Source organism: Miscanthus floridulus, chromosome 16, assembly GCF_019320115.1.
Source record: "Miscanthus floridulus cultivar M001 chromosome 16, ASM1932011v1, whole genome shotgun sequence".
Lineage (NCBI taxonomy): Eukaryota > Viridiplantae > Streptophyta > Magnoliopsida > Poales > Poaceae > Miscanthus > Miscanthus floridulus.
In genome coordinates this window covers 1,093,713-1,106,961 of record NC_089595.1, presented here as the reverse complement: position 1 = coordinate 1,106,961, position 13,249 = coordinate 1,093,713, and the positions used below count along the sequence as shown (strand labels likewise).

Here is a 13,249-nt window from a genome sequence, read left to right as displayed (position 1 = left end):
TTGTTACCAGTTTCAATTCGGGAATGCCTACTATAAGGAAAATGGACCCTTGGCCCATTTACTTTGGATTTTGGTGTTTGATGACTAACACAACCAAATTGGACTAATGAATTTGCAAGTGTTCATTTTGTAGTTCAATAGGGTGCAAGACATAACTTGGACGAAGGCGACGTGATGATCCGATGATCAACACCTCAAGCAAGACCTTAAGAGCACAAGAGAAGACCCAAGAGATCAAGCAAAGTCCAAGCATGAAGATTGAAACCAAGCCATACGCAAGATCGCGAAGAAACGAGCTCGTAGAGGCGACCGGACGCTGGTGGCTCTACAGCCGAGGCGACCGGACGCTGGACCGACTCTACAGTCGGGGCGACCGAACACTGGACCGACTCTGCAGTCGAGACGATTGGACACGGGCGGTGAAACCGACCGGACGCAGGGAAGCAGCATCCGATCGAGTACAGAGAGGTTCCAGAGCGGCAAATCAGTGACCGTATGCATCCAGTCAGGACGATTCAGCGTCCACTCAGGACGATTCAGTATATTGTCGGCTCAATGATCGGTATATTGTCGGCTCAATGATCGGGACGACCGGACGCGCCCAGTCAGGACGATTCATCGTCCGGTCAGTAGTAGAATTGCGGGAGTTCGACCCCAACGGCTACTTTCTCAGTGGGGCTTATAAATACAACCCCCAACTGGCCATTTGATAGGTGTGGAGCTGAGGAAACATACCAAGAGTGTTGATACACCATTCTAGTGATCTCCACTTGCATAGTGCTTAGTGATTCATCAGGTGATTAGTGTAGAGACTTTGTGAAGTGCTTAGGTTAATTAGACCACCGCTTATGCGCTTGCTCTAGGTTTAGGCTTAGTGTTTAGTGAGGTTTGCATACCTCCTGCTACCCCATGCTTGTGAGCACAAGTGTTGTACATCGGAGGGGCTTGAAGTCTTGCGAGATCACACCAACCGAGTTTGTGGTGTGGCCGCCACCGTGTACCAGAGGGAACAAGGCCCGTGGCGTTTCGACCAGAAACTTGATAGTGAAGACGGCGGGGAGCATCCAGGAGAGGCTTGCCAGAAGGAACGTCGGAGACCCACTTGCGCGTGGGGAAGGCCCGAGGCTATCCACGGAGTTACCCGACCAGGAGCTTGGCCCTTGTGAGGGATTCCTTGCGAGGGGCTCCAACGAGGACTAGGGGGAAGCTTGCGCGCTTCTCGATACCTCGGTAAAAATACCGGAGTCGTCGACGGGAGTTTGCATATCTCTACCTTGCTCTTTAGCTTCCGCACTTACATTGTTTACATTACTTGTTTTATGGTAGAGATAGCAACTCACTAGCAAAACCATAGTTGCACATTTAGATAATTCATCTATTGCATAGGTTTTGCTAGAGTTAGAAAAAGAGGCCATAGTTTAGAGTTAGAATTTTTAAGTTGCCTATTTCACCCCCCTCTTAGGCGTCACGGTCCCTTCAATTGGTATCAGAGCCGGTTGGCTCAATTTGGACCTTTGACTTAACCACCGTTGAGCCGACGCTATTTAGAGTGGTTGAGATGGATACCGCTAGGCCTCCGCACTTTGACGGCACTAACTTCCCATACTATAAAGCTAGAATGGCTTGCCACCTTGAGGCGGTTGATTTGGGTGTATGGAGAGTCACTCGTGACGGGATGAAACCCATCAAGAATCCCAAAAAACCCACAAAGAGTGATGAAAAAGAAATGCACTTCAATGCTAGAGCTAAAAATTGCTTCTTTGAATCACTTAGTATGTATGTTTTTAACCAAGTATTCACTTTAAATACGACACATGAAATTTGGTTAAAACTCCAAGAGCTCCATGACGGCACAAGCAATGTCCGTGAGCAAAAACATTGTCTAGCAAAGCAAAACTATGATTCCTTTACTATGAATGATGATGAGCTTGTTCGTGATATGTATTCTCGTTTGAATCTAATTATCAATGAGCTCCATTCTATAGGATTATTAAAGCTAGATGATGCGGACATCGTGAGGAAGATCATCTCCGTGCTACCACAAAAGAAATATGCAAGCATTATCACCATCCTTCACAACATGGAGGACTTGAGCAATATGACCCCGGGCATAGCCATTGGCAAGTTAGTGGCATTTGAAATGTCACAGAAGATGGGTCAAGAAGAAGCTTCTTCATCAAGCAAAGGCAAAGCTCTCGCTTGTAGCGAGAAAAAGAAGATGAAGGGCAAGCAAGTTGAGACAAGCTCAAGCTCAAGTTCCTCAAGTGAAGATGAAGAAGAAGATGAGGACGATGATGATGATGATGAAGATTCAAGTGATGATCAATCTTCCTCCTCCACCTCTGATCTTGATGAAGAATCAATCAAAGTGATCAACAAGGTGGAGAAGATGATCCAAAGGCTCAATGTCAAGGGTGTGCCCATCCAAATTCAAGATTTCATTTTCACAAATCAAAGAAAGGAGCAAAGAAAGAGAGGATGCTATGGATGCGGTGAGTTGGGGCACTTTGTGGAAGTTTGTCCAAACAAGCCCACACCCAAGACAAAGAAAAAGGCATGCAAGAACCAAGCCCTCACATCAATAAGATCATGGGATGATTCTTCAAGTGAAGAAGAACCCCATCACAAGAGGCGAGGCCGCAAGCACTCATCATCAAGCTCTTCTCGTGTGTGCCTTATGGCACGAGGTAACAAAAGCTCTTCCTCTAGTGAGAGTGATAGTGATGATGATATGCCTTCTTATCATGAACTTGTGCAAGAAAATCTTAATTATGCTAAAGCTTGCACTAGTCAACATAAGAAGCTCAAAAGTTTAAAAGAAAAGCTAGATAGTTCACAAAAAGCATACAAAACCTTGCTTGAACAATATGAGAACTTTGCTAATCTCAATGTTGAACTATCTACTAAAATTGAGAAACTCGAGACTAGTGCAACAACAAATGCATGCACAATCAATGATGAGCAACTCTTAAAGAAAAATGAAAAATTAAAAGAAAAGTTAGCTAGCTCACAAGAAGCATATAATAGTTTGCTTGCTAAAATGGAAACCATGTGCAAACATTGTGATGAGCTAACTAATAAAGTTGCTAATCTTGAAGCCGTTAGCACAACCCCCACCAAGGCATCTAAAAAGAAAAGTTCTATCTTTAACATGTCTAAAAAGGATGCCTCTACTTCTTGTAATGATTTATGTTTAGACTCACCTTTGTGCAACCAAGTTTGTGTTGAGAAAGTTGTTGTAGATACATGCACACAAGAGGTTGCAAAGGAGAATGAGCAACTCAAGCAAGAAGTAGCTTGCCTCACCAAGGACTTGACTCAAGTAAAAGGCAAGGCGAAGCAAACCCAACTTCATCAAGATAACACCGTCAAGGGAGTGAAGAAGCTTGATGAAGGACAAACTGTGGTTTGTTACGTGTGCCACAAGGAAGGTCACAAGTCCTATGAGTGCAAGGTGAAGAATGGGGGAGGAGCAAAGAAGAAGGAGAAAAAGCAAACAAGCAAGCTCTCCAACACCTACACCAACAAGGTGGACAAGAAGGCCTTCACACCTTATCTCTTGACAAAGAAGAAAAATGACAAGGTGGTGGCCATCAAGGTGAACAAGCAAGCCAACAATGGGGTCAAACACTTTTGGGTGCCAAAGGAAATCATTTCAAACATGAAGAGCACCAAGAAGGTTTGTGTAACACCTCGGTGTTAAGCATGCATTACCATTTCATCCCATGAGCATAATCATCATCACCTCATGCATAAGCATCATTCATGCATTTCATTTTGAAAGAAATGAAGTATCATTTCATGTGGTGCTTAAGTTGATTGAAATTCATTATGTTTAAAATAAAGTGAAATACCATGCTCATGTTTGGATGCCATGATTTCTTGTTTTGATCACTAGGATAGCTTATAAATATTTAGGATACAAATTGGAGCAAAGTTTATATTTAAATTTTTGCCAAATTTTGCTTTTAAAATAATTCTTCAAAATTAGGGTTTTGAATTAATATTGATGTTTATTTTGTAATTCAAAATCTATTTGGAATTTGACTTTGGTCCTAAAAGCAAAGTTGTAGAGAATAAATTTTTAAGCAACTTTCATTTTTACACCAACTTTTGAAACTGCTTTGACCATCAAGAAGAAGAAGAAGAAGAAGAAGAAGAAGAAGAAGAAGAAGAAAGAGGGCACGTTGAGAATGTGCGTGGATTACAGGCCACTTAACGATGTAACCATCAAGAATAAGTATCCCTTGCCTTATATTGATGTTCTGTTTGACCAGTTAGCCAAGGCTAAGGTGTTCTCCAAGATAGATTTGAGATCCGGTTATCATCAGATCAAGATTAGGCCACAAGATATACCGAAAACCGCATTTTCCACCAAATACGGGTTGTATGAGTATCTTGTCATGTCCTTTGGCTTGACAAATGCTCCTACATACTTTATGTTTCTGATGAATACAGTTTTCATGCTAGAATTGGATAAGTTTGTGGTTGTGTTCATTGATGACATTCTGGTGTACTCTGAGAACGAGAAGGATCATGAAGAGTATCTGAGAATTGTCTTGACCAGACTTAGAGATCATAAGCTGTATGCTAAGTTTAGCAAGTGTAAATTTTGGTTGAAGAAAGTTCCTTTCCTTGGTCACATTCTATCAGAAAATGGAGTTTCAGTCGATCCAAGTAAGGTGCAAGAGGTTATGGATTGGAAGGCACCGACCACAGTTCCTGAGGTTAGAAGTTTCTTAGGATTAGCCGGTTACTATCGTCGTTTTATACCAGACTTCTCGAAGATTGCCAAGCCAATGACAAGTCTGCTACAGAAAGATCACAAGTTCGTGTGGACAGAGGAGTGTGAAGCAGCTTTCCACACCTTGCGGAAACTATTGACCACTACTCCTGTTCTAGCACAACCGAACATCGAGAAACCATTTGATGTGTTTTGCGATGCATCAAAAACTGGATTGGGCTGTGTTCTTATGCAAGAAGGAAGAGTCATTGCTTATGCCTCATGTCAATTGAGAAAGCACGAGGTCAACTATCCGACACATGATCTTGAACTTGCTGCAGTTGTGCATGCCCTAAAAATTTGGAGACATTATCTACTTGGTAATGTGTGCAATATTTTCATAGATCACAAGAGTCTCAAGTACATCTTTACCCAACCAGAGCTGAACATGAGACAGCGAAGATGGTTAGAATTGATCAAAGATTACAACTTGAATGTGCAGTATCATCCTAGAAAGGCCAATGTAGTGGTAGATGCTTTGAGTAGAAAGTCACATTGCTTGAATGTGCAGCCATTACTTGAAGATGGGTTCGATCTGATGCATCCTGCTATGTTACATAGTATTCAGATTAGTTGCTTGTTGGAGAGTAAGATAATAGAAGGCCAGAAAACAGACAAGGAAATATTTCACATCAAAGATAAAATAAAAGAAGAGCCGTCTAAGCACTTTAGAGTGGATGAACAGGGCGTGTTGTGGTTTGATGACCGTCTTGTGGTTCCCAAGGATCGAGAGCTTAGGAATAAACTCATGGATGAAGCTCACCTTTCTAAGCTATCTATCCATCTGGGAAGTAGTAAGATGTATCAAGAACTGAGACCTCATTATTGGTGGACCAAGATGAAGAAAGAAGTTATAGCCTATGTTGCCAGATGTGACACGTGTTGTAGAGTGAAAGCTATTCATATGAAACCTGCCGGTTTGTTGCAACCTTTGTCCATACCTAGTTGGAAGTGGGATGATATAAGTATGGATTTTATCTTGGGTTTGCCCACTACTCAAAAGGGACATTATTCGATTTGGGTGATTGTGGATCGTCTTACCAAGACCACTCATTTCTTGCCTATCAAGACAGATTATCGACCACCTCAATATGCCAAGAAGTATATTGTAGAAATTGTAAGGTTGCATGGCATACCAAAGACTATAGTATCTGATAGAGGGCCACAGTTCATGGCTCACTTTTGGGAACATTTGCACAAAGGCTTGGGAACTAGTTTGATTCGTAGTACCGCTTATCATCTTCAGATAGATGGTTAGACTGAACGAGTGAATGCTGTTCTAGAGGATGTGTTAAGAGCTTGTGTGTTGTCTTCTAGGGGTTCATGGGAGTCATGGTTACCTTTAGCTGAGTTTGCTTACAATAACAGTTATCAAGAAAGCATCAAGATGGCTCCATTTGAAGCTTTGTTTGGCAGAAAATGTAGAACACCACTGAATTGGGTCGAGCCAGGAGAAAGAAGGTATTATGGTATTGACTTTGTAGAAGAGGCCGAGAAGAAAGTTCATATTATTCAACAAAATATGAAGGCGGCCCAATCACGTCAGAAAAGTTATGCAGATAGAAGAAGGAGACCCCTTGTGTTTGAAGCTAGTGACTATGTTTATCTGAAGGTCACGCCAATGAAGAAGAAACGGTTTGGAGTCCGAAGAAAGCTTGCCGCTAGATTCGTAGGACCATACAAGATCTTAGAAAGAAGAGGTCTAGTAGCTTATAAGATAGAGTTACCTGAGACAATGAGTACCGTATTTCCAGTTTTCCATGTATCACAACTCAAGAAGTGTTTGCGTGTTCTGGAGGAAAGAATAGAACCTCAGGGCATCAAACTCAAATCAGATTTGGTGTATTATGAGCAACCGATCCGTGTGTTAGGCACTAAAGAACGTGCTACTTGGAATAGTGTGGTGAAAACATACAAGATACAGTGGAATCATCATGATGAGGGAGATGCAACTTGGGAAACGGGAGAATATCTACAAAAAGCTTATGAAGATTTTTATAACAAATGGTTCGTAACCCAAATCTCGGGACGAGATTTTTATAACGGGGGAGGGCTGTAACACCTCGGTGTTAAGCATGCATTACCATTTCATCCCATGAGCATAATCATCATCACCTCATGCATAAGCATCATTCATGCATTTCATTTCGAAAGAAATGAAGTATCATTTCATGTGGTGCTTAAGTTGATTGAAATTCATTATGTGTTAAAACAATGTGAAATGCCATGCTCATGTTTGGATGCCATAATTTCTTGTTTTGATCACTAGGATAGCTTATAAATATTTAGGATACAAATTGGAGCAAAGTTTATATTTAAATTTTTGCCAAATTTTGCTTTTAAAATAATTCTTCAAAATTAGGGTTTTGAATTAATATTGATGTTTATTTTGTAATTCAAAATCTATTTGGAATTTGACTTTGGTCTTAAAAGCAAAGTTGTAGAGAATAAATTTTTAAGCAACTTTCATTTTTACACCAACTTTTGAAACTACTTTGAAATAGTTCAAAATTTTGTTTGAATGAAAAAGGATTTGAAAATAATTTGAAAAAGATCAATTACCTAAGTTGGGCCTCGCGCCTCACTTCCAGCCCAGCCGCGCAGACCAGCCCGGCCTGCTCCGTGCCGCGCTCCTACTCCCGCGTGCCACGCTCGTTCGCCGTGCACTCGCCCAACCACGCCAGGGCGTGCACGCCATGCGTCGACGAGTTCGCCGCGCGGCACCACCGGCCTGCCTCGCGCCCCTCCTATCGCGCCTTCACCTGCCTGACCACGCTACGCTCCTCCTCACTCCTTCACTTTGCTCTCTCATCTGCCAGTGCAAGCAGCAGCCACAGCGCTCGCCTCCGCCACCGCCCGCACCAGTAGCTCGCTGGAGTTGGCCGTTCTGGCTGCTCTAGTTCGCCTGAGCCATCTCCATCTTGCCCTGAGCATCGCCTCCTCCTCGCGCACCTCGTGCTCGCCTCGGTAAGCCATGAGAAGCTCCCCTTCCCCGGGAATCCCTCGCTAGAGTCGTGGCCGAGCTCGCCAGAGTGCTCCGCTCCGTGGACCTTGCCCCTCCATCCTCCTTCTCGCTCTCCCTTCACGTGCATGAGCACCGCACGAGCTCGGTGAAGCTCCCATGCCACATCTCACGCCCCTTCTCGGCCGGAGATGGCTACCCATCGGTGAGCCGCACCACCACACCACCATGGCCGCTGGCCAGCTTGCTCTCGAGCTCCTCTGTCCCTGCTGCTTGCACTACCGTGTCCGCCTTGGCAAGGTGGTCACGTTGGTGGTGACCTCGTCGCCGGCCACCTCGCCGACGACGAGCTCACGCCGATCAGCGTAGCCTCCTCTGCCTCAGGGGCTGGCAGGTGGGGCCAGCTGACCCGCGGGGCCACTGTCAGTCGTAGGGGTGCACGCCTGGGTAGAAAGCTGGGTGGATCTAGCAGTTTTGGAACGGGGATTTTCGGAAAGAATTTAAGAAATGATTTTCAGATTTCTATTTAAATGCTTTGGGAATTTATAACTTGCTCAAAATGGCTCCAAATTTGTTGAAACAAATTTTGTTGTGTTCCTTGTCACCAGATCTACATGATAAAAATATTGCATGTCATTTTTGAGATACTTTAATGTAGAGCTTTATTTAATTCTTGATATTGCTGATATCTTGTAAAATGTTTAGTAAAACCTATATGTATCAGAAAAATATGATTCCAAGTTTGTTACTCTTCTTGTGTAATGTACTTCCTAGGAAAAATATATGCCATGTATGTCCTGTAGAAAAATTATGAGGTGTAGTTCAAGTGCCTTTAATGGTTGATTTTTGTTATTTTTACTAGAGAGCAAAATTTGTATAAAACATGCATGTGATAATTTTTGTGCAGTGATTATTTACTATGTAGAACATAGGAAAAATATTACATCTATTGTTTGACACTTTTCACAGTACAAAGTATTTTCATGATCATAATTATGCCATAGCTTGTCATTTTTGTGTAGGCTAATCCAATTATTCAAATGCCATAAAAATTTGATGGTAGACTACTTAGGGTAGTACTGTGCTATGGTAATTTTCTAAGATTTTTCTATGCTATAAAAATAGATGTTGCTATTCAAACCTATTATTAATTAGGGTTTAATCAAATGTTGCTTTATGCATGATTAAGAAATTAGTGAAGCTTTGGTGTATCTTTGAAGCATTTAATGAGATGTGTTGACGTAGCATATTAGTAATAGAAGAGAATGCAATAGATAACATGTGCTTGTAGTACATGTTCTTGGATGATGTTGACTACCTTGCATGCAAGCATATTCATTGTGTTCATTTCATCCAATGCACCTTTTGCATAAGCACTTACGCACCTGCATCATACAGGATCGCAAACCGAGAGCCCGGTCATCATACCCGAGGAGCTCGAGGAGCAGCTCGAGGTGTAGCCACAAGAAGTGATTGAAGCAGACGAGGAGGACGTTGAGGAACTTCTGGAGTGCCCCAATCACCGCCCGAGCTCCTTCGAGAGAGGCAAGCCCCAGAGCATTTTTCTCCCCGGTTTGCGATTATTAATTAATGCTTTACTTTAATTGATGCATTATGTTCAGGAGTTGTTTGCAACCGTTGCTGCATTATACCTTGTCTACCTTTGTTATACTATATCCTTGTTACCCTGGTATCCGTAGTCGAGTCAATGCTTAGCTGGCTTAGACCGATAGAAGTCGGGTGATTTCCTATCACCTACGAGCTATAGGTGGTTACCTAGATCTGCTTGGATAACTATGTAGTCATGGTATAACTAAGTGTTAATTTGAAGTTGAGACCGGACAGAGACTTACAGAGTTTTGGACTGTAGTGCTTTCCGTCTGTGTCGATTAAGGACCGACCGTTGTTGGGCCTCAGGTCATGTTGAACGCATGCCTTACATTTAGCTGGCCGAATAAAGTACCTTTCGACCGCGAAGCTAGGAGATTATTCGGGCCGAGTAGATTGCCCGCAACGCACTGTACCAGAGCAGGTGTGGTAGGACACGGGGGCGCGATGATAAGACCGAAAGGCAGTCGGTCAGCCCCCGGGTACATGTGGTTCCTGGCAAACTCGAGATTTTTCCTAGATAGTTGACTCGGTGACCGATACCTCACTTTAGCGGGTGAGTGAGGTTTGTGTAAGAAATAAATTACCAGCTGGTTAATAATCGATTCGAATCACCATCGTTCACTGGATAGTGAACACTTGACTTGAGTTACTTCATCGTAGTAATGTTGATGGAACACTTGGACAGTTAAAATGAATATGACATTATGGAAGTTGTTAATGATCATTGGTTATCATTATTTGCTTAATCACATGCTTGCTCTAGTATAGGTGCAAATGTAGTCGACAGGCTAATAATAATTATCTTGACAATACTGCTTTTGGAAAGGTTCTTGAAATACTAAAAATGCCTCTTTTTGCAAATGAGTCAGCTACCCTACTATAAAGCCCTTCATAATCCTTGGTGTCACTTTATTTTTGGTTATGTCGGGTAAGTCTAGCTGAGTACCTTCTCGTACTTAGGGTTTTGTTCCCACTTGTTGCAGATGGGCAGATGTATTACGGCTACTGTATCAACTGCCTTTATCCTACAATGGGTGATGCTTAGGACCATGGGCATGGTCATTCCTTACGTCTCGTCTAATGCTTTTGTTGGAGATGATCATTAGCTGGCACTGTATTTGAACTCCGTGTGAGTGTGTGTGGTTTTGAACAAATGGCTTCCGCTACTTTTATTTGAACTCGTTTGTAATAACTATGTTTAAACTTTGATGTACCTGTGATGCGAACTTTTATGTAATATGTGATGGTGACCGCTAAACTTATTACGATCTTGGCTAGTATGTGAGTTGGTTTGAAATCCTTCATGATTTCACAGACTACCGGGTTATACGGGCTTAAGTTTGCTAAATCGTCTGCTCTGGCGGGTGATTTTCTTACTTAATTTCGTATAATTGGTCAGTTCTGTTACAGCTGGATCAGAGCATGGTTTAGCGTGTCACTGTTCACAAGTGTATTTAAAACAAAAAGGCATTTGAAAAATGTAAGTTCCAAACTAAAAAGTGTGCCAGTGGTCATATCCTTTATGCCCAGTTAAGAACTCTAGGTGGCTTAATTAAGTACTGACTTGGGGTTCTTGCATCATATTTCTCTTTCGTTGCTCATATGGCGTGCTATTGTATGAGTGCCACTTGTTTGAGTGGTAGTGTATGGATCATTTGCCTCTACACCTCGGTAAGTGTGAGTTGTGAGAGCTTGATCGGATACACCGCCGATCTAGGGTGAATGCTTATATGATGCTAGAGTTATTACATGTTCTACGCATGTTTTACAAAGGTATCTCATGTGTGGTTATTCCGTCCGTTGAGGTGATGCCGTCAATAGGATGATGGTTCGGGTAGTTACTACCATTGTACACGTATCTGGGGATTCGTGTAGAGCGTGTAGATAAAATTTATTGCTTTTATGCATTCATTGGAAATTGGGCTAAAATGAATCTTCTGCAGGTACATAACAACGTTATCGTGTAGAACGTATTAGATACGTATTTGAGAGATCGTTTGTATGCCACCGAATTCATCGCTAGAAATTATTTATTTCATAAGTTTGTGAGAACGTACAACACGTACATACATCATATTACTTGTGCATTTCATTCATGTCATGCATTCCTCCCCTTATAAATTGATTATCTCATTTTGATAAAAGTTGTATCACCTAAAATATGTTCCCACGGGGTAATAAAAGAAATTTTGCTACAGATGGCCTGCACGAAGCAGATCGCCCGTAAGTCCACCGGAGGAAGAGCACCTCGACATCAGTTGGCCCTAAGGGAGCACCACGCCACAGACACCTTCTTGAGCGAGTTTGGCATGTCGACCTTGCTTTGGAGAGTGCTCCATGATGTGGGGTACCCAGAGGGTCAAGAGCTAGTGTACTCTTGGAATGAGAGCCAGTTAGCAGAGGATGGCCTTGCAGTGGTAGAGATCACAGTTCCTACTCTTGGTGATGCTCCAGAATGGGATGGTTGGCACTTGAAGTTTGAGGGTCGCACTCCTGTTGAGGGTGGAGAGGGAGCAGCTTTCCGTGTCATCAGGGACATCATGAGCAGATTTCCTAGTGAGCTTGCAGCAGCTCTAGCTGGCACCTTTCCTAGGGATGATCCTCGTAATGCTATTTGGGTTCAGCCTTAGGGAAGTGCTTTGGTCAGAGGTCCAGCTAAGGGACAGGCATGCTATGAGTGCTATGTTTGCCGCTATCAGAGCGTATCAGGGTCTTGAGTGTACCTACTAGACTTTGACTGGCTTACGTGGTCATGATAAGCTCAAGGTAAGAAAGCAGAAGAAGAAGCAGGCACGTGCTATAGCTAGTTTGCAGGAGCAGTTGGCTAATATGAGCTTACAGCAGGACCAGGCGGTAGAGAGAGGTGATAGAGCTATGTAGCAGGTGCATACGTTGACTCAGGCCAACAACAATACAGACCGTATGATTGGACAGTTGGTTCAGGAAAGGAATGAAGCCTGGAACAAGAGGGACCTTCTGCTGCAGAGGGTCGATGAGCTAGAGGAGTACAACACCAACCTGCACGAGGAGTTTCACACGCTCTACAATGGGGTTGGCCCATATGCTCCTCTAGACGCCGCTGGCATGGACATCGACGACGACGAGGACGAGCCTATAGTTTCACCTGGGGGCGATGGTGACGTCTCTGACCCCGATGATGGCCCCAAGGAGTAGGCTAGTTACCTTGCGCTAGTGTTTAGGTCCTGTCGCGACGACCTTTCTTTTGTTGGCATGTAACCTAATGTATCTTGCTTCGAACTTATGAGACTTGGCATGTGATTGGAACTTGGCTAGTAATGCGATATCTGAACGCATAAAAGTCCAGTGTAGGTATGCTGGCAATTCGATTGTATGGACGCGATGTTTGCTTTTGAAGTAATTTAATTAGTGATGTTGTTTTAATTGGGATGCGATTATTGTGCCTCTATTTTATTGTATGAATTTATTCTCTCCAGTAAATTCAGTATGGCATAATTTTTCCTTCACTCACAATTATTACAGCTTCACTCAATCATTACTTGTTGCTGAAATATGCAGATGACAAATACTTGTCGTACCACTTATGAGGCTGCCGAGACCAGTGCTAATGGTGCTGGGACCGGTGGTGGTGGTGGAAACCATGTCAACAATAATGAGCCCCCCATGAACCGCATTTGCCACCTCCTCCCCCGCTCACCCAGAGGTGTTCTTCGCATAGTTGCTCGAGAGTCAGCGCAACACGGAACAATCCCAGAAGAACATGGAGGATTTTCTACGTACCATCGCCAACAATGTTCAACACGGTAACAATCAGGGTGGTGGCAATGGGGTGAATTAGTACAGCAACTTCAAAGATTTTATGGACACCAAGCTGCCAATATTCAAGGAAGCAACAGAACCACTCGATGCTGAAG

General features: G+C 43.1%; 1 protein-coding gene across 2 annotated transcripts; it reads left to right on the top strand.

The window, feature by feature from the left end:
* Positions 1-646: 646 nt before the first annotated feature.
* Positions 647-12,607, top strand: LOC136513983 (uncharacterized). Of its 2 annotated transcripts, none has more exons than XM_066507964.1 (3): positions 647-3,679; positions 9,144-9,290; positions 11,555-12,607. In XM_066507964.1, the coding sequence occupies exons 1-2, from the start codon at positions 1,559-1,561 to the stop codon at positions 9,216-9,218; spliced, it is 2,196 nt and encodes a 731-aa protein (XP_066364061.1). In that variant the 5' UTR covers positions 647-1,558; the 3' UTR covers positions 9,219-9,290; positions 11,555-12,607. The 2 variants fall into 2 exon arrangements, with proteins under 2 accessions (XP_066364061.1, XP_066364060.1); XM_066507963.1 differs by lacking the exon at positions 11,555-12,607 and adding an exon at positions 10,340-10,569.
* The last annotated feature ends 642 nt before the right edge of the window (positions 12,608-13,249 follow it).